Source organism: Adiantum capillus-veneris, chromosome 9 (assembly GCF_014529385.1).
Source record: "Adiantum capillus-veneris isolate H3 chromosome 9, ASM1452938v2, whole genome shotgun sequence".
Taxonomy (NCBI): domain Eukaryota; kingdom Viridiplantae; phylum Streptophyta; class Polypodiopsida; order Polypodiales; family Pteridaceae; genus Adiantum; species Adiantum capillus-veneris.
The window spans coordinates 4,591,585-4,618,332 of NC_140939.1; the positions used below are offsets into that span (position 1 = coordinate 4,591,585).

General features: G+C 44.5%; 1 protein-coding gene across 3 annotated transcripts; it reads left to right on the top strand.

Moving 5' to 3' along the window:
* Window positions 1-1,719: 1,719 nt before the first annotated feature.
* On the top strand, window positions 1,720-23,050 carry LOC147450057 (uncharacterized). 3 transcript variants are annotated; one of them, XM_086520645.1, is made up of 6 exons: window positions 1,775-1,905; window positions 3,223-3,417; window positions 22,097-22,151; window positions 22,236-22,343; window positions 22,448-22,740; window positions 22,813-23,050. In XM_086520645.1, the coding sequence occupies exons 2-6, from the start codon at window positions 3,229-3,231 to the stop codon at window positions 22,876-22,878; spliced, it is 711 nt and encodes a 236-aa protein (XP_086376771.1). In that variant the 5' UTR covers window positions 1,775-1,905; window positions 3,223-3,228; the 3' UTR covers window positions 22,879-23,050. The 3 variants fall into 3 exon arrangements, 2 of the variants coding, with proteins under 2 accessions (XP_086376771.1, XP_086376772.1); XM_086520646.1 differs by having other exon boundaries at window positions 1,786-1,905; window positions 3,242-3,417; XR_015189249.1 differs by lacking the exon at window positions 22,813-23,050 and having other exon boundaries at window positions 1,720-1,905; window positions 21,981-22,151; window positions 22,448-22,586.
* The last annotated feature ends 3,698 nt before the right edge of the window (window positions 23,051-26,748 follow it).

Consider the following 26,748-nt stretch of genomic DNA (forward strand, 5'->3'; position numbering starts at 1 on the left):
CTCTCTCTCTCTCTCTCTCTCTCTCTCTCTCTCTCTCTCTCTCTCATTGTGTGAAGTGCAAAATGCAAGAGCTCCATCTCCTTCTCCAAGCTAGTAGAGAAGTTGAGAGCCTACACCAACACTCTTGGCTATGGAATGCAAATCCAACCAAGAGCCACGCTTCAATGCTTAAGCTTGCCATCTTCTCCATCTTCATTACTATGCTATTATGTATGGTAGCAAGAAGAGTGATGATAAGTGAGGAACTATTTCTTTTTTCTATGAATGTTTCTTCTTCCTCTTCCCTACCCTCATTCCCCGCTAGCTCTCTCCACCTTTGAAGGTGTTTGAGGCCTTGGGACCGAGGCTGAGGATGGTTAATGATTTCTACAAAGTCTATGTTATGCTCACGATGCATGAAGCTTTCCATCTTCATTGCATCACCTAGGTCACAAGGAACACAAAGATTGTATTGTACCAAGTCTCTCTTGATGGGAGAATCTATAACACAAAAGCCTATTGGAGGGGGGACCGGCTCCACAAATCCGATCCTCAACTGTTGTCAAGTTCTCTAAACTCTCTCTCTTGCAAAAGTATTGTCCATGCCAAGTTAATTAAGTAATATGATTAAGTTGCTACCACTAAATAAGTTCACCCTCTATGTTCTCAAAATAGTTTCACAAAAATGCTCACTCTAATTCTTTGAATTCCTCTATTCTCAAAGTTCATAGTCCATTTCCATTACAACAAAAACAAGTAGTCTACATGTGCGTCTACCCCCCCATACTAATCCTACTCACTTTGGTGGGAAATAGACAAATCTATTGTGTCATCCGAAACAAACAATCTTTGTGAATGCATGCATCAGTCACACAAACATATAAAATATTATATGGACACGAAGCTTGGAGAGTAAGAAAGAACCTCGTTCAAGTAGAGTTTCAAGTGAAGTAGGTACAAGGGCATAGTGAGTGTCGAAAGCTTGGCACATGAAGAGAAGAGGTTGTGCTCTCTCTTTTACTAAAGTGACTTCATTCTCAAGTTGAGTTCTAAGTTGGCCTATTTGATACTGCTGGATATTGGTAATCTAGCATTCATCTCAACCTTGCCCATGTCCATGGACATCCCATTTTTGCACCCCAAAACTTCTCCGTGTATAACCATAAAAATCCACTTTTTAGGATTAAGGAAAATTATGTATACCCTACATTTCAAACCCTTGATGCTCCTCAATAGGAAAGGCATCTCATCTCCCACGCATGGCAAGTCAATCTAGACTTTAGCTGACACTCGTTTGAACATTCATATGCATTATTTTTTCTTGATACATTGATATTGCATTGCACGATTTGAAATACAATCCACAATTGTCTAGTGAATACATATATTCATGAGGATACTCGAGCTTGTGCACGAGTAGATTACTGCATTGCTGCCACATGCTCATGCATTGAAGAGAATTCACATACAATCCCTGATACATGCACACTTGTTCTTTGCATTAAAGAGGATCCCTACTTGCTCTCTGCATGATCGGGAATGCACACGCGGCTCATAAATAACCTTGTCAGGATCACCCTTTTTCTTCTTGCTTTGATTATTGGCGTTGTTGTTGCTCATGTTACGAGCTTGCTCCTACTCATCATCGTCAACGAGTGCTTGACGTTGATAGCAAGGCCTTTGTTGGAAGCTCTACAATCCCTAATGCATGAACACTTGTTCCCATAAGGTTACGTTTCAATGGACATTCCAATTTCAAAAATATTATGGTTTGAAAGCAGGCCTTTTTCGCGCGTGAAGGAAAGCTCATCCTTTCATCAGAATTGCCCTTTGATCAGAGAGTTGTCTCTTGTTTGGCACCCTCCGGCAACATCGCCTGCACTCCATCGCCGGCAACATCGCCTGCGCTCCATCACCGGCAACCAGGTATGCAACTCGGTAGCGAGCCCAGCACAAAGTGTGCCTTTGTGAAGTGAACGTCACTCTTTGTATGTGTTGGAGAACTCCATTGTACAACGCCAGGTCTGTATTTCTTTTCTGTCTGTTTCTTCCGCTCGATGATGTTCTAGTTGTAACCACCACGTGAGCTTCCATTGAATTGGTTTCAACTTCATTTTCGACACCAACCTCGGTACATACTCCATCGCACGTACTCACTTCTAGATGTGCAAATATGCAACACGAGTGGCAGATTTCCTTGATCGACAAGAATATGCTGGCTTTCATTGGTTTTCCAAACTTCTTTATCAACAAGACTGTGTTGATTTTCCTTTGTTATCCCATCCCTACGCTCTACCACTGGCAGCCTTTGTAACCGTGACAACTTGAATGCTTTGACTGAACGAGCTCTTTGACAGAAGCTCCTCTATGCCTGATGTGTTACCGGCGTTCTGCGTGGAAAAACTTCATAGGAGTTTGGTCAGCATTCACTGAACCATTGTTTCTCGTGAGCATACATAATGCGACAGGTTGATTGTGACCGTAAACGCCAGGAAGGCTGCCAATATGAACCAAAGTAGTTGGAACAGCAAGCAAAGACATGCTTTCTTTTCACTGCATCAAATAAACAAAACAGTTTTTGTATGGTGAATTTCTCCTGTCCATTTTTGGACCCGGTATCTTGTTGAGAACAATCTCCGCATTGTAGCCTTGCCGCCTAACTGTTTCCCTTAGTTAGGGGAGCAAGTTACTCTACATTACTTGTCCTTTTGGATATCCCAATGTAAATTGTCATGTTTTATCTATTTAAAGTTCAATTTCTAGGTAGCCTCGTCATAGTCATATTTTTTGTATAGAATTTATGAGTAATCTTTCTTATTGAATGGCATGAATTGATCATCAAGCTTTAGCCGAATAATTTCATTCTTTTGTGAGGGCAATTAATTAGCGATAGGTCTATTCTAAATCGGAATACTGAAATGTTACTGATTTTCTATCTTTTCAAGGAGTGGAGTCAAAACTCAATAGTGGCAGCATTAATCAGACATTAAGATCATGTATGCCATGAGACTTTGGGTATATATGAATCTCCATGTTGGTTGTATTGAACTTTATGTTTGATAAATGTTTGGAAAACCTATATCATCTCACCGGTTTTATCCTTTGATTTGAGAGTAGTGCTGACATGTGTTATCTGCCTTGTTTGATGAAGTGAGGGAGTGTGAGACAATTTGGTATTTTTGTTTCGCTATGTATCTCTATCTTAAAGGTCTTAACTTTTTCACGATTTTGTGATTTTTAAAGGCTGCAATGGATGCTGTAGATGCCCTGTATTGTGTGGCGATTATGAGGGACAGCGCTGGATTGGAGCCTGCAGTAGGAGTATTGGTTCAGGGCCCAGATGCACCTTGCATAGTCTCCTGCCTGCATAACTTTCAGACGAATGCCCAAACATATGTCGGGAAGTCTTATAAGGCATTTCTCCAGGCTCCTACAGAGGTATTCATGGCATCTTTTGGTATTTATCTTCTTTTCTATGTGAAATAGATTACACACACACATAAACATATACCTACATACATACACACATACGCAATGTACAAGCTGAATGAGCTTCCTCAAGAAGTTGATTTGAGCTGCACGCGTGCACACACGGTCGGATGTACATAGGACACCTGCCTATGGCTGGATGACTGTTGAGCCGGCCATACACACACTCCCTAAATTTCTAACAGGCTGACTTTGTATGCTTGTGTGTATATAAGGAGGGGCTGCCCCCCTCCTCCATTCATTGTACCGAGCGGTTGTAACCTAAGCACGTCGAGTGTGCTACTGTGCCCACTGCATTTTTCTCCATGACTCTCTTCCCCCCCCCCGCTCACATTGTATCATTGCTCAAGTTCTGCCAACGCAAAATTAATGCAGCCCCCCCTGCAGCCCCCCCCCCCCCCCCCCCCCCCCTCCCTCCTCGCTCACATTGTATCATTGCTCAAGTTCTGCCAACGCAAAATTAATGCAGCCAACCGATGCAGTGAACTAATGTAGCCAAGTAACTTAGTTTTGCGTTTTCAACTAGTGCAACCAGTTTGCAGTTTTACTTCCATTTTTCGGCGTGCATGTCTGGCTTGTGTTTCCAGCATGTGTTTTAGGCATTGGGTTCCGGCTTGCATTTTCTGTGTGAAGCTGTGCTTTCTGATACGACGATGCAGTGCATACTTGTGTACCCATCGACGAGGAGATGAGACTTTGGAGACATGGTCATAACTGTGGCATACGGGTTCACAATGTTCTTGGAGACGGCAAAGTTGGATGGTACCAAAACTATCGTTCGTGGATGACAAAGGTGAAGACAATCGTAAAGTACAATGAACTTTGAAGTTGGCTCACTACTCTAGAGAATAGGGTAAAGCCCGATTTTAAAACCGATCCCACCTCACCCAAGACGAGATTGATGCGAGGTTGGACAAGGACAAGCGCTCTACACATTCCTTCTACTCAACCTCTCCGACATAGTGCTTGCGGAGCTACGCAATGAAGAGCTTGCTCATGCTCTTTGGATGGGGATTACCACATGTTTGAGGACAAGTTGTATGGACGAGTTCTATGCCTCAAGAAGGAGCTCTATATGATGCATACTAGAGATATGGGACAATTTGGTAGGGTTGGCGATGACATGACGTTCCAGTGCATGGCAAATGAGCTGCTCGTCAAGCTTCCGGAGTGCTTTGACTCTTACTTTTAGGGTTTGGCGTCATTACGCTGACTCCACGCACCAACTTCCAACTTATGTAGATAGAGAGCCTTTGTGCTTGAGTTTTTTGTGTCACAGTTTCCTACATATGGAGAGGCCTGGCTATCCTCGTTATGAAAGGGAGTAAGTGTAATACACATTAAACCAAAGATCTACTGCAATACACGTGAGAAATTGCAAATAACTGAGCAAAACTCTGTGCCAAGATGCACTAGCCCCAAAGACAAGCTCCCCTTCCGGTATTTGTTTATTATAACTTTGCAAGAGTACAATGTCTGAGGCATAATAGCCATGAAGTTTCGAAACGCTTCGTATGAAACGGGTTTCAAAATTTCAAAACGGTTTCGTTGTATTAAGAAACGCCACCTCAGAAGTTTTGTTAACAACTATGAGCGACGAGCCATAAATATGCATGTGAAAAGCTTATTTATATTAACGTTGTCACAAATTGCTGACGTGTCAAGCCACTAAAGACCTGAGCCGACTTGCAGATCCCGACTGAGAGGCCTAAACCCTAGAAGCTGCAGAAGGAGTTACCACCAACTGACATAACGTCATTGAGTGAGGCAGTTTATTAAAGAAGAGTTCCCACCAACTTATGGGACTTTGTCCGATGGGTCCCAAGTTCCTAGAGCTTTACATAAATTTAAAGCGGGACCTACACATACACACACCAGATATTTTGGTGTAACAAATTGCTAACGTGGCAACAGGTGTACGGATTTCCGCATATTACATTGGACTGTTGACGTGGCAACCTGCCTGCAAATTACGTTGGACTGTTGAGGTGGCATTGTATGGACCGCCATGTTTTTGTTGACATCAGCTGCTAAATTGGCTTTATCTGACAAGAAAATAATTCTAAATGAATTATTGGATTTATAAGTAAGAGGGTTTTCTCGCTTGGAACACCAAGAAAAATAATTCTAAATGAATTATTGGAATTTTAGGCGAGAGGGTTTGTCTCTGTCACATGACACATCCCAACCCTATGTGTCCGTGGACAAGCTACACCACAACAGGGTTCAGTCAGTCCAGTCAGTTTAGATTAGCAATGATCTGGCACTTTTGTGAGTCTATTCGTAGACCGTGCATGTCCAATCACTTAGCATAGATGCATATCCTCCGGTTGCACACAGCATGATCATCGGTATTCCCTTCAGAATCCATGAGATTCAGTCAGGGGAATTTTCCAGTGCATTTAGCCTATTTTCCAGTGCATTTTTAGCCTATTTTCCTATTTTTGGTTATTTTCACTTATTATTTTTAAGTGACTTCCAACAAAAGTAGGTAGGGCAATTTTGCTAAGTTAATATATAAGCAAACCCAAGTTAGCACTTTTTGGCAGAAGAGGCAGCAGGAGCTTCCCGCTCAACAGGCAACTTCTCAGCAGTACCCCCCCCTCAGCAGTTAGCATCGCCATCCATCTCCATTCCCTTGGCGTTTCTCCCTTCAGCCGAGCATCGCGATCAAGACCCATCCCCTGGCGTTTTCCTTCCCTTGCAGATATCGCCATCACAACTTCTCTGCTTGCGTTTTTGTCCCTGCAAGCTCAGCGTTTTTTCAGCCAACTACTAACGCTAGTTCTGCTGGTCAATTCAGCATTTTTCTAGCATGGAAAACACTTCCTCTTCAGCGTTTTTTCAGCATTGACAAACCTGCAAGATCAGCGTGTTTAGCCTACGACAACAGCCCATAAAAACGCAGCCCAGCTTTGCATCAGTTCAGCGTTTTTATTCAGCCAAGGACCCTCGACAAAAACAGAGAATCTCAGCCCTTAAGACCGCAAGAAAACCGTCATTTTCAGCCACCAAGACAACCCCGAATTCAGCCATAGAAGATCACAGATTTCAGCCTAAGTTGTCGTCATCGGCATAGCCCCATTGCATCAGTCCATTGCATTCGCATTGTACACCTTTGTGCAATCAAAGTAGACCACTCTCGCCAATGAGAGTGGGGCCTTTGGAGGAGGGTTTTACAACCTCGGTGTTGTATCTCTTCTCTCTCCTTCTCTCAGTCTCATTCACTTGCACGCACAATATCCACTCACTTTGTTCGTGATCATAGCACTCTCCATAAGACGGAAAGCTCTCTCTTTCCCTAAGAACTAAAAGGAACCTTGAGCAATAAAGATCACTAATCTCGAGAAAATACAACATTCATTCCGCTGCACCTTACATTGGTATCAGAGCTTTGGAAGTGTTTTGCATTACTCAAGGAAAGAACCACAAGAACCACAATAAATTTTTTTGCTTGTTGCGATCGCACGAACCCAAGTTTACTTGGGCGTGGCGATTCCTAATCGTGTTTTGTTGAAGAGTGACACGAATCCCAAGAAAGAAGGGCTTGTCCAGCCTCTTCTTGTGTCTCTTTTCACTCATTGAGAGCGGACCGTGCACTTAGCGGCCGGCCAATCGACGTGAGATGGGAAAAAGCAACCTTGGTGTGAGCGCAAGGCCGCCAAGGGGTGCGTCCGTAGAAAAGGGTTGAACTCGGGTGAAGAGAAGATCCTTCTCCAACGCGATTTGCAAGCGAAAGAAAACCTCAAGAACCCCAAGAACCCAAGACCCTCAAGACTCAAGAACCTCAAGAACCTCAAGAACCCAAGATTCTCACGAATCAAGGACCTCAAGAATCTCAAGATCCTCAAGAACCCAAGTTCCTCGCGAGCTTAAGACCCCAAGATCCTAGTTCATGGTCGTCACCCGAAGCGGAATGGATACTTTGCATACAGGTGATGAACATGAGAGAGGCGACGAAGACTCGTCCCCACCCGGAGATGATTTCTTCAACCCTCCCCCTTCGCCATCTACGCCACCAAGTGCACCAAACCCTATGGAGGAAATGGTCAAGCAGATGATGGCAATGATGGATATACAAGAAGCAAATCGCCTTGCTCAGGACCATGAGCGCGACGACAGAATTGCAAGAATGGCCGCAGACCAAGCAGCCAAGGACCGTGAGTGCGACGACAAAATTGCAAGAATGACCGCAGACCAAGCAGCCAAGGACCGCGAGCGCGACGAAAGAAACGCAAGATTTGCCGCACAACAAGAAGAAAATCGCATTGCCTTAGAACACGAGCGCGATGCAAGAAAAGAAAGAAAAGAACTATGAAAGGAGGAAGCGGCAGCACGAGCTGCAGCCTTGGAGGCCGAGCGTGAAGCTCGACGAGAGCTACGCACTCAAGAGTTGCTTGCCCAAGTCCTAGCCTCGAAAACCGAACCACCCAAAGATCGCGGGAGTTCGTCAAGTGGCGCAAGCTACGATGTGGATTCCAACCATCCAGTCACAGAGAAGTTGACTTTCAGTAAGTATGACGGTAAGATGGATGCTACGGTTATTCATTCTTGGTTGCATCAATTTAATGCTTATTTTGTGACAACTAAGAAGACAGGAAATAGCAAAGTTTTGACGACAACTATGTACCTTGCCGGTGATGCCATCAATTGGTACCAAGCATGGCAAGAGGCACAGCTAGCCACGCACCTAGAGGCAGTCGATGATTTCACGCCCCTTTCTTTTGATTGGGCTAATTTCCAAGACAAGCTCAAGGCGCGGTTTATGCCACCTCAGTACCTCGCACGATTGAAGGACGATTGGCGCGCTCTCAAGCAAAATGGTATGCCAGTTATGTCTTTTTCTAATCGTGTTTTGCAACTAGGTACCCAACTACGCATGTCGGATGATGAGCGCAAAGAGGCTTTTCTCCTTGGATTGGATGAGTATATCAAGTACGATGTCGAGGTACTCGATCCAATCGATCTCAACAAGGCGGTAGCGATTGCTCTCGCACATGAGATGAAGCACAACAAGGGAAAGCCTAAGGAGAACAAGACTTCCACAAGTACCTCGCAGACTTCTCAGAACCCTCAGAACGGTAAGAATGGTAAGAATGATAACTCTTCTAACCAATCTTCCAATAGTCTCTCATCAAAGAATTCTTCCAATGAATCTAAGGGTAAGGCTAACACAATTGCTAAACCTAAGCTTACTCCGGATGAAAAGGTAGCACAAGGAATTGTAGGAGGTTACATCACGTCGGAAGAACAAAGCACTTATTCTAAGGAAGGTCGTTGTTTTCATTGTCACATTAAGGGTCACATAAAACGAACATGTCCTAAGCTTGAATCGAATGAATCTAAAGAAGCCACAGCACCCACTACATCCGTTAATGCAATGAATGATAACACGGGTGTGCCCAAAGTTTCTCAAAACCCTCCCATTGATAATTCTCTCATTAAATGTTATGGTCGTATGTCGGGGCACCATTTTGTCATATTGTTTGACCCAAGTAGTATGCATGATGTGATCAGTTCCTCTCTTGTTGAGAGAGCCCGCCTCGAAGCTAGTCCGAGATCTCCTATCGAGGTCTCTGGCTTTCGTCCCGGTATGGACGCTCTCATCATGGAGGAGTGCCTTGATGTGCTGTTTGCAATTCAACAGACTGCCTTCACTAGAAGATTTGTTGTTTCTCCTCTCTCAGGATGTGATATGATTTTAGGTATGAAATGGTTTCGTGAACTGAACCCTCTCGTTGATTGGGAGGCTAACACTTTAACTCTCAATGCCAAAGGTGATTCTCCTATTGTCTTTCATGGAATGGACATTGCTTCTTCTCCATCTCTCGTTGCTAATATGCAGGACAAGATTGGAAGGATTCAGGAGGAGGAGACTCTCTCAGTCTCTTTGTCTCCACAACATGACACACAAAATTTGCATGATTATGAGAAGCATGATGAATTGAATGATAATGATTTGCATGATGATTTGGATGATAAAGACAAGCATGATGACTTGCTTGAAAAAGATGTGATTGTTCACCAGGATGAGGTGTTAGTGGATGCTTTTTCTAGTGAAGCTAACCTCGTTGCAGATTCGATCAATCACGAAAGATCGATCTTGGCTCTCGAGCCTTGGTCCAAAGAACCCTCACAGGAAGTATTGTGTGTTCGCATGATTGATACGCACGTATTGTTCGAGTGTTTCATTCGTGATGGTTTCCTGTATTTTAGTCATCATCATTATGTGATCCCTTTTCTTAGGCATGACATATTGTATGTTGAGCACGTTTCTATCATGGATGAGCACGAATGTATGCGGATTGTTCATGAAAAGATGAAAAGTTTGTATGTAAGGAAGTCGCATTCCACGTCTCTTCCTTGGCATGACACAGTTTCCGAAAGAGTACATGCAGTACGAGCACCAAGAATGGGCACTTCCATTGTGATTTGCCACAGTTGATTGATTTCGATCAAACTGAAAAGATTCGAGCGCATTGTTTGCATGTGTTTGATGAACGGGTTGTCACTCCGTCTCTATGTTCATCTACATTGCATACACAGTCTTTAGAGAAGACAAGATTTTTTTCCTTCACTTTACATGGAATGGTATGTTCATGGTTTTGTGTTGGAGATGGTTTCAGGAATTTTCAGCCATGGAGATTCTTGAAGACGAAAGAAGCAGGATTCTCGACGAAGTTGAAGCATCAAAGGAGCTACAAAAGACTTTGAGTCGCTTTCGGCGCGGCCCAAAGAAGCAAGCGTTGCAGACCTTTATGAAGTTCAAGTACCGCACGACCCACACATCAGAGTGGGCCGGCGAAGAGTCCCTTCCAGGATTTCGGATGCTATTGGCGATCTCCCTCGACGCCATACAGTTCGGTACCAGTACCTCATTTTGAAAAGGAAGGGATGTCACGTGACACATCCCAACCCTATGTGTCCGTGGACAAGCTACACCACAGCAGGGGTTCAGTTAGTCCAGTCAGTTTAGATTAGCAGTGATTTGGCACTTTTGTGAGTCTATTCGTAGACCGTGCATGCCCAGTCACTTAGCATAGATGCATATCCTTCGGTTGCACACAACATGATCATCGGTATTCCCTTTAGAATCCATCAGATTCAGTCAGGGGAATTTTCCAGTGCATTTAGCCTATTTTCCTATTTTTGGTTATTTTCACTTATTATTTTTAAGTGACTTTCCAACAAAAGTAGGTAGGGCAATTTTGCTAAGTTAATATATAAGCAAACCCAAGTTAGCACTTTTTGGCAGAAGAGGCAGCAGGAGCTTCCCGCTCAACAGGCAACTTCTCAGCAGTTTCCCCCCTCAGCAACCTCAGCAGTTAGCATCGCCATCCATCTCCATTCCCTTGGCGTTTCTCGCTTCAGCCCAGCATCGCCATCAAGACCCATCCCCTGGCGTTTTCCTTCCCTTGGAGATATCGCCATCACACCTTCTCTGTTGGCGTTTTTGTCCCTGCGAGCTCAGCATTTTTTCAGCCAACTACTAACGCTAGTTCTGCTGGTCAATTCAGCGTTTTTCTAGCATGGAAAACACTGCCCCTTAAGCGTTTTTTCAGCATTGACAAACCTGCAAGATCAGCGTGTTTAGCCTACGACAACAGCCCATAAAAACGCAGCCTAGCTTTGCATCAGTTCAGCGTTTTTATTCAGCCAAGGACCCTCGACAAAAACAGAGAATCTCAGCCCTTAAGACCGCAAGAAAACAGTCATTTTCAGCCACCAAGACAACCCTGAATTCAGCCATAGAAGATCACAGATTTCAGCCTAAGTCGTCGTCATCACCGTCGTCGTCATCGGCATAGCCCCATTGCATCAGTCCATTGCATTCGCATTGTACACCTTTGTGCAATCAAAGTAGACCACTCTCGCCGACGAGAGTGGGGCCTTCGGAGGAGGGTTTTACAACCTCTCGGTGTCGTATCTCTTCTCTCTCCTCTTAGTCTCATTCACTTGCACGCACAATATCCACTCACTTTGTTCGTGATCATAGCACTCTCCATAAGACGAAAAGCTCTCTTTCCCTAAGGACTAAAAGGAACCTTGAGCAATAAAGATCACTAATCTTGAGAAAATACAACATTCATTCCGTTGCACCTTACAGTCTCACTGGAGACATCTGAGTACAGAGGATCCCTAGTGCGTCGTTCAGAGTAATGACAAGAGCACTGTGAAAGGGAATATCTGTAAGGCCACCAGGAACGGGTACTTCTGATGCGTCACATCGGTGGGTGATAGGGAGCATCAGTAAGAAGTATCCGACCATCCGGGAACAGACATCTCTGATGCGTCATAGGATGGGTGACATAGAGCACCGTGAAGGAGATTGTATCGTAAGTTTGGTAGGAAAAGACTAGGTGATGGGTGTTCTTGATGCGTCACAAGGTGGGTGACGGGTGCATCGGAAAGGGAATATCCGTAGTCAAGAGGAAATTCCGAACTGTGTTAGAATTGTGCACAAGGAAAAGCAAGCTCTTGAATGAAGATGGGTTCAGAGGAAACTTTGAGGAAAAACGGATGCTTTCTGATTAAGCGGGTTGCTTTTCAGGAATCCAGATGCTTTCTTGCGAGGAAGTCTATGTCTGCATTGCAACTGTGCATGTGATTGCATCCAGGGACGTCTGGAAAGTGTTGTGAAAGTTTTGTTTTTAACTTGTAAGGTTTTATTGAGTTTTTGGGAAGATTCAAACCATTTTTAAAGGTGACCGGCCACCCACTTATTAAGTCGATAGCGTATGATTAAATAAAGCAATAAAAACCAGCCAACGATTTTTCTCTCTTTTTTTCTTGGCAGAAGAGTAAAAAAAAAAAAAAAGCGAGTAGCCAATGCTCTGCTATCTTTGTCGTGGCCAGGGAGCTATAAAAGCATCACACGCCTTCTCCCAGTGGGAAGACTAATTTTTGCAAGGAGCTGCAGATTTGAGCCGCAAAGAAGACATTGTTGGTGATACCCATGGTTGCCCCAAGTGTACCAGATGTCGCTAGGGCCCAGTGAGCGAGTTCCCTTGCGAAGAAGTGCCTAGGAGCGCGTTTCCATCGCGATAAGCTGCTGTTTTTCTCTGTTTTCAGCCGATAAACGTCGTAGACAGGGCTGATTTACGAGAAGGAACCCGAGAACACACCTCTTGTGTGTAGGATTGGAAGAGAGGATTTTCTATGTAGAAATCTCTTCTGAAGAATTGCTTTTTGAGAACCGAGTTGCGTTTCGAGCGTAGAGACTTTGAAGGTAACGATTTTCATGTTATGATCTCTAAGTATTTGTTTGCAAGTGTACTTCCTCTTAGTGAGAGAGTAGGAGTAGAGGAAGGCATGGACCTTTGCAGGAGAAAGCGCTCTGAGGAACTAGAGCTAGATCAGCCCAAGGGTTTCGTACCCGAGTTTGGGAAGTAGATCCACGGATTGGAGAGAGGTAGTCTCTCAAGTTTTGATCCGGAAGTTGGGATTCCCAAGTAAGGACTTCGTGTCCGGGAAAGCGGAGTTATTCTACTAGAAGAGGACTCTGGAAACAGAGTCGGAAAAAAGTTGCAGGGATACCATGCCCTGAGTCTAGAAGGTGAGATCCAGAGGCGAGAACCTTGGTTCTCGAGGATTTGAAATAAGGAACGGAAGTTCCTTGGAATAGGGTTTTGCCTTAGGAATAGAAAGCTGAGGCTTTCGGGAACCTTCAAGTCTTATTCTAGAACGAACGCGGTAATATGTTCGGTTCAAGTGCTTGTATAGACTTCTCTTCATTAATAAAGATATTATTACGGGGGGCGGGGGGACCAACCCATCTTCTGGTCCCAATACTGTGTTGATCTTCTCTCTCTATCTCTCTCTCTCTCTCTCTCTCTATTTCTCTCTATATCCTTTGGCTTCAATATTAAGTGATAAATTCTATTTATCCGAGTATATTCTATATTGCTATGCGCTCCCGTTTGTGACAGTGGTATCAGAGCATGGTCTCCTCTCTTTCTCTGTAAAGGAGGATGACTCTGAAAAGATACGGGAAGAAACCATGACAAGCCAAGAGAGAAGTAAGCAGGCGGAACCCTAAGTCCTGCAAGGAAAAGCTCGCAGAGTTGGAATTTTTTTTTTCTCTCTGCAAGAAGTCGACACAAGACTTGGGATTCTCTGAGAAGGCGACGAGCATGATGCTCAAGAACCTAGAGAATCCAAGGAGCGGAATGCTCAAGATCCTTCAGAATTCAGAAAATATCCATGAACATCAATCTAGAACCATAGCCAAGAAATCCCGTCATTCTGGGAAGGATATGAAGAAGGTCTCTAGACCTAGGAACACTCCAGTCAAGTTTGATACTTTTGACGGAAGGGAAGATGTCCCGAAAGCTACCGCTTTCATTCGACACTTCGAAGATGCCTTTGCAAACGGCAATTTCTAAGAAGTCTCAAAGGTGAGGCATGTAACCAAACACCTCAAGGGGAATTGCAAGTACTTGGTGGTATACCAAAGCTCTGCAAGGAACTCACAGCAAGACTTGGATTCAATTCAAGGTTGAATTTTGGACAATTTTTTTTTTCCTCTACGCTTTGAGGAAGGCATCCAAGAAGATTGGGATCAGTTTGCCCAATAGCAACACGAGTGAGTCAAAGCAAGTAGTGGTTCACTCTTGCCAAGGTAGCTCCACTCTTGATCCTCTCTGAGGAAGGAAAGATAAAGAAAATTTAACGAAGATTTTTGCCTCAATTTTGTAGACGCATCTGCAAGATACTTTGCAGCAGATGGTGGAGTCAGTAATAAAAGCTGAAAATGTACACTTTAGTGTACATAGAATTTAATCCTTGCAGTGGGACGAGAACCATTGAACACAGAAACATCAAATATTTGTTCTCTCTCCTCAAAGGATACGTTGCTATTCGGAGAAAGTTTGGAGTAAGGGAATCCAATCTAACTCCCAAGTTTTTGAATAGAAGACCCTCAAACTTTAAGTGAGAGGGCAGGTGTGATTAAAGTTACAGCTTTGAGGAAGTTACAAAGTGCGTTTTCTTTTTCGCACGAGGAATGCATGTCACGATTGTGACTATGTTAACAACATTACATCTACTCCTAGTTGCAGATACGCGAAGTGCCATGCCAAGGAGGACCCCTACGCTTGGATGGTCACACCCCTTTGCCCAAGAGGCCTACCTCTTTGCCAAAAGTCACACTCCTTCGACGACTGGTCACACCCCTTCGCTCTACGGGTGCGACTCTTCGCCCAATGGTTGCAGCTCTTCGCCGAAAGGATGTCTCTTTATGTCTTAAGTCGCATCTCTTTACCATGAGACGTGTCTTTTCATTTATGACTCTTCGTCTCCTATATAAGGAGCCTATTGTACTCAGTTTCAAGCAGTCATCAATCAATCAACACAGAGTCTTCTAAGTCTTGTTTCCGAGTTCAGTTCAAGTTTCTTAAGTCTTAATCATGAGTTTAAGTACTTAATTAAGGATTAGTACCTAGAATCCTTACAGTGGTATTAGAGCAAATTTTTCTCCCGGGACCTGAAGGTTGTCTCACCTTCGCTGCTACCCTCTCCTGCCCTTCCCCGAGTTACATGGAAGCAGAAGAAAGGTGGTGGTACAATGTACCTGCACATCTCGGCATGAGGTAACCCAAAGTTACTTATGTTCTAGTATTATACAAGACCAGAGACAGCAGCATGGCTATGTGCAAGTGTGATGCTCGTGATGTTGCATGGGTCAATGCGAAAGACTGTGCCTTTTTAAGCTCCAGTGTGTACTTGTTCATCTGAGTACCCTTTGGCGGAAATTTCGAAAGATGGCTGAATTGCACCCTTATGGTGGAGACTCCTCGCGTCGCATCCGTTGCCAAGCGCTACATGCTCCAAGCAACGCTTCACCTAGGGCCACCAAAACCACCCAAGCGGTAGCATATTACCCAAGTGACAAAAAAAAAAAACGCTTCACTAGACCTTTGCTGGCTGGTTCTCCACGCTGAACTTCATTTCTACGCGTTGGCTGGGTTTTTTTTCACATTGGGCAGTTTTTACGATGGCAACAAGATTATAATGACCTCAATTTTACTCATTGAGTGGCCAGCCAACTTGCTGCAGTGTGGACATCTCTAAAATTCCAAAACCATTAAAAAATTACCCCAAACACTCCAGCGATGGCCTATTTGCAGCGTGGGTGCTCTCCGCCAGCCAGTTCGAATGTCCTTCTGCATTTCTCGAGCGCCAAAGCTTCTGGCAGCCTCATTGTGTGCGCACGATGGCTGATGACGGACTTCCTACACCTACCCTCTACTTCTCATACATAGACAAGGTACCAAAGAAGAATTACGAGTGTACCCCTCTGCACACAAAGTGCTCGTGTTTTTCCGAAGCCTTTTTCAGCGCCAGAACCCGTTATAAAAATAATTTCCGCTCTTGGAGTACCCGTCCCAGAACTTGCACTTGTTCGAGAGTTCCCTTTGTGGCGTAACCATGCCGAATTCTCAGGACGGAGGTGGTCAATCTGACGATGCCCTTACTCTTATCAAGGAGTAGATGGCCACACTTTCCACAAATTTCGCATCACTTCACACTCGCTTGGATGAAATGCAGACGCAAAACACTTCTCGAAGTCGTCGTGCTGCATCTCGGACTACTATTGCAGCATCTTCAACACCTTCTTTCGAAGCTTCAGTGGACGAACCAAACGAACCAGATCCAACAGAAGAGGTAGACAATTGCGAACTTCAATTACTTTACAAAATTTTTCATGCTACACAGAAGAAGAAGCTTGATGTTAAACTGCCCGAACCATACACTGGTCGCCGCGACAAGCGCGTGCTGGACCAATGGCTATTCAAAATGGAGGTCTACATGTCCCACACGGACTTGGTCGAGAGTAAATAGTTGCCCTTGCTAGTTCTCTGCTCAAGGACACATCATTTCTTTGGTGGCAACGACGGGTTGCTGATGGTAAACACACATCTTCTTGGGATAAATTCCGGCGTGCTATTCGCAAGGCGTTCGAGCCTGCCAATGCGGATTTTCATGTCCGGTCCTCTCTTCGCCGCCTGAGCCAGACAGGTTCCTTGGCCGCGTACACCACAGAGTTCCAAAGATTAACTCTGGAGATAGATACCCTTAGTCTCTCTGATAAACTTCACAGCTTTATCAACGGACTCGAAACCAACCTGAAGGACGATGTGCACAAATACAACCCTATCACCTTGGATGCTGCAATTGCCTATGTGGAGCGTCTGGCGATAATTGGCGCCCTACACGTAATTTTTTCCCTGGTGATAGATCTTCAAATAGCGCTCGCTTTTCACAGCGCGATCGTAGAGACAGCTATAGCGAAAGTAAGCAACATCAGTCTCAGTTCAGACAGCAAGCAACGCAACTTTGTTCAACTTCAAGGTTCTATTCTCAAGATCGACAATCTCAAAGCAGATCTTCTTAAAATGTTCCTCCACTTGATCGTGGTGAAGGACGTGAGTTTTCTCAAGATCGGCATTCCAATACTCAACAAGGCTCTTCGTCAAATGGATCTTCGACTTCAAAGAAGGAAGGATTATGTACAATTTGTGGTGGTGACCATAGATGGTATCAATGTCAAAAGAAACCAAATCCGTCTAATTCGAAAAGAAATTCCAACGCGGAAACATCATCAAATTCTGAACAATTAGATTCTGCTAAGGATAAGGGAAAATTTGTGATCAGTACGATTCGTGTCTCAGAGGATACGACTATTCTTATGAAGCATGCTCAATTGCAATTCTTCAGTTTTGGAGCCTCTCTCAAAGCAAGTTTTAAGTCTTCTTGGAAGTATCAATGGTCGCTCCATCAATATTTTGGTGGACAGCGGATGCTCGAATAATTTTGTCAGCACTCAGATAATTCAACAGCTTGGTTTGCCAACTCAGAAGACATCTCACTTATATGATGTGGAATTAGCAGATGGATCAATTTTAACTTGTGATCAGACAATTTGACAGTTGCAGTTTGAGATTCAAACTTACGCAGATCAAAATTGATATTGAAGTCATGCTTTTATCTTATTACGACATGATTCTTGGTCAGCATTGGGTATTCCAATATGATCTAGCAATTAGCTTTCGAGGACATACTACCAATTTCTTCAAAGATGGACGTGATTGACTTTACACGGGCTCTCATGCGGAAAGAGTGATTCAAGCCTCACGTATACTAGTCAAACGACATGATACAGTGGATTATAAAGAGAATATGATCTCCGATGCAAATGCATAAATTCTAATTGATGAATTTTTGAATTTATTAACTTCTCCTGAATCAATTGTTGAAGACAAAGATGATTTTAAGAAAGAAGTTTTTCCAAGTGATACTTCGTTACCAGACAAAGATAAGGACATAGTTGCGGATTCCGAGTCTGAAGACGACTATGCTTTCTTTGATTCTTTGTTGGATGATGATATGCCAATTGCAACTCATGAAGTGACAGTTTCTGAAGATGATTCTGAAGAATTTTGGGATTCATTATTGGAAGATGATCACAATCTAAAGCCAAAATCCTCTCCGGTGATTCATAAAGTTGAAGGTACCCCATCTGAAGAATGCCTTGAGAACATTTCCTCTTTCCCAAATATTTCGCAGTTACTGGACGATTTTGAATTAGAAGTCTTACATCGCATGAAGAATTTTGAAGATCAATCTCTTGTTGCAGTCAACCTGATTATGCCAGATTCCTCTAAAAAGTCTTTGAATAATGCAATGACATGGGATTTAGAAGTCAAAGCAAAAAGGTTTTGCAAGTAGCAAAGGTTAAAGACAAAGACTTCAGATAACTAAAAGATCAAAGATTTTCGAAGATTCAATGCTTTTCCAAGGTTCTATCAACATCAAAAATCATTTCTTTGACACGGGCACTCATTTTAAATGGGAGGGAATGTCACGATTGTGGCTATGTTAACATCATTACATCTACTTCTAGTTGTAGATACGCAAAGTGCCATGCCAAGGAGGACCCCTACGCTTGGATGGTCACACCCCTTCGTCCAAGAGACGTACCTCTTCGCCAAAAGCCACACTCCTTCGACGACTGGTCACACCCCTTCGCTCTACGGGTGCGACTCTTCGCCCAATGGTTGTAGCTGCTCGCCGAAAGGATGTGTCTTTACGTCTACAGTCGCGTCTCTTCACCATGAGACGTGTCTTTTCATTTATGACTCTTCGTCTTCTATATAAGGAGCCTATTGTACTCAGTTTCAAGCAATCATCAATCAATCAACACATAGTCTTCTAAGTTTTGCTTTTGAGTTCAATTCAAGTTTCTCAAGTCTTAATCATGAGTTTAAGTACTTAATTAAGGATTAGTACCTAGAATCCTTACAATACATATGTCTAACCAAGATTGAGTGTTTATGAGAGTAGGGTTGAGTCACATTGTTTTATACGATTAATTGCATGCGTTGGTCTCTCTGCGTCTCACGCTCTAACTCCAAGGCCGCTCGTCTGTCTTCATGCTCGTGATCCAATTCTACCTTTCTTTCCTTGGCCGCCAAGCGCGCTTGCTCGCGCTCACGCTCTAAGATTGCCGTTCTTTCTTCGGCTGCCAAGCGTGCTTGCTCACGCTCATGCTCTAAGGCTGTCGTTCTTTCTTCGGCCGCCAAGCGCGCTTGCTCACGCCTCACGCTCACGCCCCACGCTCACGCCCACGCTCACGCCCACGCTCCAAGGCTGCCGTTCTTTCTTCGCGCTCACGGTCCAAAGCGGCGCGTTGCGCTTCTTGTTGTAGCATCATGTCCATCATTGTCTTGACCAAAGCCTCCATAGGATTTGGTGCAAACCGTGGCGTAGATGGGGAAGGGGGAGGGTCCGAAAAACCTCCTGGTGCAGAAAATTCTTTTCACCACCTCCATGCTCATCACCTTCACGCGAAGTATTTATTCCGCTTTGGGTGATGACGATACAATGAGATCTTGGGTACTTAAGTTCACGAGGAACTTGGGTTCTTGTGGTTCTTGAATCCTTGAGGTTCGAGGTTCTTGAGTTCTCGAGGGTCTTGAGTTCTTTCTTTAGCTTGCAATCTATGTTAGAGAAGGCTTTTCTCTTACCCGAGCTCTACTCTTTCTGCGGGCGAACCCCTTAGTGGCCTTGCGCTCACACCAAGGTTGCTTTTTCCCACCTCACGTCGATTGGCCGGCTGCTAAGTGCACGGTCCGCTCTGAATGAGTGAAAAGAGGAACAAGGGGAGGCTGGACAAGCCCTTCTTTCTTGGGTTTCCTAATTGTCCAACGGTTTACATCCACAAGATCTTAGGTAACTTTGAATTTATGCAAGATCTTAGATCTTGGGTGACTTTGTTTTTATCGGAACTCGAGATAAGCCTCATCATGTTCTTCTTGGATTGAGAGAAATGTCAGTACACTGTACATGCTAGAGTGAAGTTTGTGGAGCATTTTTTAAACATTTTTACTAGTGCATATGCACCACATTTTGCTTTGTCATATATTTGTGTCCTTATAAGTTTTAGCACATTGTCAGACTAAAAGTGCCATTATAGTTTGTCTTTAAAGGATAAATGTGGACCTTCATTGGCTGGTCTTGGGTGAAGGCATCCAGCTCTACCATATGCGAGCTGGGTATATCTTGTGACGAGGTCAGCGCTTGTATATTTGCCAAACGTATCTTATAATGTTGATAAAAAGCTCTTTGGCATGTTTTTAAAGTTGGCGTGCTGATTTCCAGAGCACTTGTTTCTCTTGTCCAAAGCTTTGGTTCATGCCAAAAAGGGATAAGGGTGGATGCGAGAGGTCTAGAAACTCGACGAATTGAGTTTTAGAGGATCACTTGAGTGGCGTTGTGTTGGAAGGCTGGCAAATCTCCTCAATAGTATTGATGGTGTCATGTGATGCCTTACATTAGGACATCTCACTTGTCACTTGTCACTTGTCACGTGACACATCCCAACCCTATGTGTCCGTGGACAAGCTACACCACAGTAGGGTTCAGTCAGTTTAGATTAGCAGTGATCTGGCACTTTTGTGAGTCTATTCGTAGACCGTGCATGCCTAGTCACTTAGCATAGATGCATATCCTCCGGTTGCACACATCATGATCATCGGAATTCCCATCAGAATCCATTAGCATCAGTTAGGGGAATTTTCTAGTGCATTTAGCCTATTTTCCTATTTATTGGTATTTTCACTTATTATTTTTAAGCGACTCTCCAACAAAAGTAGGTAGGGCAATTTTGCTAAGTTTGTATATAAGCAAACTAGAGCTAGCACTATTTGGCAGAAGAGGCAGCAGGAGCACCTTGCTCAACAGGCAACTTCTCAACAAGACCAACCCCCGCGACTACTCTGGCGTTTTCTCCACAGAAGACCTAGCGTTTTTGCATCAGATCAGCCTCGGCGATTTGTGCACAGCAGATCAGCCCCAACGTCATCATGACACAGCAGATCAGCCTAGCGTTTTTGCATTTGCAGAATCCCGGCGACAGAAGGACCAATTTCAGTCCCTGGCGTTTTTGGATTTCAGCAGCAAATTAAGACCGGCATCATTCACCTAGCAGATTCAGCCCGTAAAGACCATCAGTTTTCAGCCCTAAGAAACCTCATTTTTCAGCCAAGAAAACGCAGCCAAAACAGTCCATTTTCAGCCTTGAAACAATCCAAGAAATTCAGCGTCTAGAAGATCTCAGATTTCAGCCCAAGTCGCCGTCGTCATCACCGTCGTCGTCACCGTCGTCGTCACCGTCGTCGTCATCGGCATAGTCCCATTGCATCAGTCCATTGCATACGCATTGTACACCTTTGTGCAATCAAAGTAGACCACTCTCGCCGACGAGAGTGGGGCCTTCGGAGGAGGGTTTTACAACCTCTCTGTGTCGTATCTCTTCTCTCTCCTTCTCTCAGTCTCATTCACTTGCACGCACAATATCCACTCACTTTGTTCGTGATCATAGCACTCTCCATAAGACGGAAAGCTCTCTCTTTCCCTAAGAACTAAAAGGAACCTTGAAAATACAACATTCATTCCGCTGCACCTAATATCACTTTTGCTGGGCTGTTTGAGATGTGGATAGATAGAGAAAGATCAAGTAATGACGTCTGTAGAAGTCCAAAGTGTCATATAAGACCCAATATCTACAATGCCATGATTCTAGTATGTCAATCACCTAGATAAAGAAAAGGAAAAGTTGGCTTCATCTTTGCACGCACTAGCTCCTTGCCTAACTTTTCTCCTTTGTACTTTGTACTGCGGCTGTGGCCCCTGCATATTACTCCTGCAGCAGCTTCAATCTTTGTATTGTCACCAATCAGGCCCTCACAGCTTGGCCCCTGCTTTATCTTATTACAGCAAATAGGCTACACATAGCTTGAGCCCTGCCTCATTTTGAGAGAGAGAGAGAGAGAGAGAGAGAGAGAGAGAGAGAGAGAGAGAGAGAGAGAGAGTTTTTGCTAGTCTAGCATTCTAAGAGTTTTGTTAGAACTCAAAAATTTGGACTTAATATCTTTGATAAGCGTTTTCTTCTATGAACCGTGCATGGAATTTAATACTCTATCTGATTATACTTTCTTGGTTCTTCATAGGAGGTGCAATGTGAGGTCCAAGCACTTAATGCAACCCATGATTACATTGTTATGCGAGTGATGACGCGTATTGATAGATCTACTGCTCCTGTGGACTTATCCGCTTCAGCTTGCAGATTGGGGAGGAGTATTTTCTGTTTGGATACTCAACTTGCAAGTGTGTGGGCTCAGGTGAATTGATTCTTCTTTGTTTAAGATAAATTTAGTTATTGAGAATACATGCAAGAGATAAAGACACTTTATGTTTTATATCAGGTGGTCAATGGCAGTTGACGTGGGCTCTTACTAGAGGGCATTTTGCGACACACATGTTGGATTCCTTTCAAGTTGCAGGTAGTGGTGGATCAGTACCTGGAGACTCGGGTAATCATCGTTTCTATTTTCATTGCTTTTATTGTTCTTAGCTAGAGTACAATTTTGATTAGTTTAGGGTATGTTGAAGATACTAGGATGTCTTAATTTCACAGGTGGTCCGGTGTTCCTCATTGCATCGGGTAAGCTGGTAGGAATCAACACCTCAGTGTCCCTGGTCCATCCATGTCTATCTATTGATGATGCGGCGAAAGCTCAAACCAGACCCCAGGCTTTGATAAAGCCTTTTTCAATCATTGAGTTGCTGCTCAATGCTGAGACGGGGGTCCCATTCTTTGGTTCAGGCGGTCAAAAAGCGATTTACAATTCATCAGCAATGGTCACCACCTCATCTCGAGCGGCCCCAGTAGTAAAGCCACAACCGCAAGAGTTGCTTTGTACAGAGCAGGTAAGGTTGTATGAATATTTCTCTCTCTATGTAGATAATCCTTTTTATGTACTAATAATGTAGTGGGTGCAGATTGTACCGAGGCAGTCGCTGGCTGATTTACTGGATCCGGAACTCTTGGATCTGTACATCTTTTGATACCTCACCGATCTGTTGGTAGGGACTATTTTGAGATCCATGTTCTTTGTATGGATATTGTCATGTGAACATGACAGTAGGATCACATTTGACTAAAACTTTTGTTTGCTTGGACGTATGTGAGATGATTGATGGCTTCTATGATCATAATAGACCATGTATACATGCATCAGACAGATTCTCTCTCTCTCTCTCTCTCTCTCTCTCTCTCTCTCTCTCTATCTTGATGCATTCTCATGATTGTACTACCTTGAGCATACAGACATGCATATACCCCTAGAGATAGAGCTCCATCCCTCCTCAGATACTCCACTACCTACATTCAGTTCAGTTTTGTATCAATTTTGTTTCATTTGTCTTTCCGATAGACGGATGACATACACACAATGTACACTTGATTTGTCTCATAGGCCGATTTCGGCCTGACATAGACGTTAAAAATCTTTCTTTCTTTCTTTCTTTCTTTCTCTCTCTCTCTCTCTCTCTCTCTCTCTCTCTATCAGGCCAGATACTTGTGGGTGAGGCTGAGGGCAGAGACTGGACGTTTCTTGTACATCGCCATATGCTATTTTCCTCCCAGCACTTCAGTATATGCTTCACCCATAGAACAGTCTCCTTACTCTGCACTTGATGATGATATCTGGGAGTTCTCCAGAGATGGAGACATCATACTCCTGGGGGATTTCAATGCCCGTACAGGCAGCTCACAGACAGTCTTCTATGACACATCAGAGGAGATGCTTAGAGAGCTTGAGCCAGAGGAGTTGGGACTTGAGAGATGCTCACACGACAGAGAGCATACAGAGTATGGGAGATACCTGAGAGAGATGACGACTACTCACAGTTTAGCCATACTGAATGGCTTAACGACTTTCCCATTGTCTACAGGTTTTACTTGTTTTCCACATAGACATGGGTCCAGCACTGTAGACTATGTTCTGACATATCCGAGCTTTATCTCTCACATTCAGGATTTCAGTGGGACCTAGGCCAGTTGGGATAGCAGTAGATCATGCACTTTTAACATTATCAGTCTCCTTTGAGTACAATACATCTCAGGCCTCACGGGGTGGTGGACATACACGCTATACTTTTACACCAGAGACTGATTCAGTCTATGTAGAGGAGATACGTAGGCTTTTATGCACATCAGAGCCAGTATACACAGTGGAGGAGATCACATCTATGCTGACAGTGACATTACATGGGGCAGCGACAGAGGCATATCCACACACTCAGCCGGGGCAGAGACGTCTTTCTGGACACATGCCTCAGAACAATTGGTATGATGAGGAGTGTAGACAGAGGAGAGCTCAGATACAGCGGGACCTTACATTGGGAGTGATCACCTATAGACAGTCTCGCATTGCTACACGACGACTAGTGCGGCGGAAGAAGCGAGCTTTCTTGGTCCAGATGGAGCAAGATTTATATCAGCTCTTCCTTAGTAGAGATTCAGGAGAGGCTTGGCGTCTATTCCATGAGAAGTCTCCCCCACCAGTGATTACTTCTACAGAGATATGGGGGCAGTATGCAACATCTTTATACACTGTACCTGGACAACCACCATTACCAGACCCACCACAGCCATGTCCGGCTACGAGCACCTTCTTTACCACTGAGATGGTAAAGGAGGCCATTGACAGGATGAAGACCAGACGGGCACAGGATCATGAGGGTTTGGTAGCAGAGCACATTATACATGCTGGGGATTTGTTGGCAGAGATGCTTGCACGGCTATTCAACCGTGTCATGTGTGAGGGTCTCCCTGAGTCTTGGAGATTATCTACTATTGTACCTATCTTCAAGACAGGTGACCCCACAGTGCCGGGGAATTACCGTACTATCATGGTAGGACACACATTGGCACGGTTATATGCATCCATCCTCGAGCATAGGCTGAGCAGTTGGGCAGAGATTATGGGCATACGAGCACCTGGGCAGGCTGGTTTCAGAAGGGGTTTCTCCACACTAGATCATGTCTTTACACTCAGAGCTATCATTGAGGAGGGTCGAGCACATGGTAGACGGATATACTGCAGCTTTGTGGATTTTCGCAAAGCGTTTGACACAGTGCCGAGGGCCAGATTGATGCACCGGCTTATGGAATTGGGGGTACCCACAGAGCTGATGTGGGGGATCATGGCATTGTACAGTTCAGTGATGGGTCATGTACGCACATCAGAGGGGATATCCGACCTAGTTCACTCCACCATCGGAGTGAAACAGGGATGCCCACTGTCCTCTACTTTATTTGGTATGTATGTTGATGGGGTCTCTGATTATATTGACAGAGGAGGAGATAGAGGTGCTCAGCATGCAGGGACATGGATCCCTCTTTTATTGTATGCTGACGATATCGTGTTGATATCAGAATCGCCAGAGGGTATGCAGAGACATTTGGACGCATTGCATAGTTTTGCAGAGGATAGTGGATTGTCTGTCAACCTTGGTAAAACCAAGGTCATGGTATTTAATACCACGCCACAGTGGGTTAGGAGATCAGCACCTACTTTCACATATGGACAGGACAGTATGGAGTACACTGATGCATACACATATCTTGGGGTGGTCTTTAGTGGACCGAGGTTCACACTGAAAGTGGCAGCAGACACTAGATTGACTCGTGCCTATGCAGCCCTAGGTGGTTTAGAGAGGATTTGTTCGCAGGTTCAGTTCCAGGAACCTCGAACAAAGCTCTGGCTTTTCGATACTTTGGTCGCTTCAGTTATGCACTACGCGGTTCAGGTTTGGGGACCGTCTATTGACAGTGCTGGATGGACTAATATGGAGAGACCCCTGATATCTATGATTTCTAGGCTGATTAGAGCCAAGGCCTCAATCCCACATGACATCATACGAGCGGAGCTGGCTGCCCCACCTATGGAGGTTGAGGCACTCACCAGATCAGTATCATTTGTACACAGCTTATGGGACACCACCAGGGACAGGTATGCCAGGCTTGCTCTCGAGTCATCCAGACAGCTGGCATTACAGGGAGATACATCATGTTGGTATGCACAGATAAGCACGTGGTTTCAGAGGCATGGACAGGCTGCCCCCTTTCCAGTATTCTCTTGATGCACCATCCTTGGCTCTTGCACGGATGGAGACTACTAGACTCATTCGGCAGGATCTTATCCAGCTTGATAGCAAGAGGACATGGATAGAACCATCACGGGAGTTGGGTACGAAGAGGGTTTTCTATAGAGAACATCTTCTTCAACTCACGACAGACGGATTTGTCACACGGCCCAGTTACATGGACACACATCTATCTCATAGGTTACGATGTGCTATTGGCCAGATTCGCACATCTTCACACCAGCTTGGGATTGAGACAGGTAGATTCAGAGGCATACCAGCAGACAGTAGGATATGTCAGTTATGCCATGCAGAGCCAGAGACAGAGTTTCACTATATATGTCGCTACACAGTCTACTATGAGATACGGGGACGCTTTCATTGTCTATTCAGAGATGGTTTTGACTCGTTAGACAGAGTCATGAGATATCAGGATCAAAGATGTCTTGGATTATTCCTACTTGAGATTCAGAGACATAGAGACGCTCTATTGAATGGGCAAAGACAGAGACAGTCCCAGAGACGCATCTCAGATTTCTTCAGTCTGAGTACCACAGAGTCAGAGGGGACACCACCACCAGAGAGCTCGGTTCCCACCCATACACACATCAGCGGTACTCTCATTGATCGAGCTACAGAGTTAGGGAGATCGAGACGACCGCGACTGAGGAGGGGAGCCACGCAGCACCGGCGGAGATTGCGGCAGAGGATCCATAGGATTCTAGCACGATACCCAGAATGTCGATCGGGATAGGCTTCATGCTACTGCTATATTGTATCATGGTG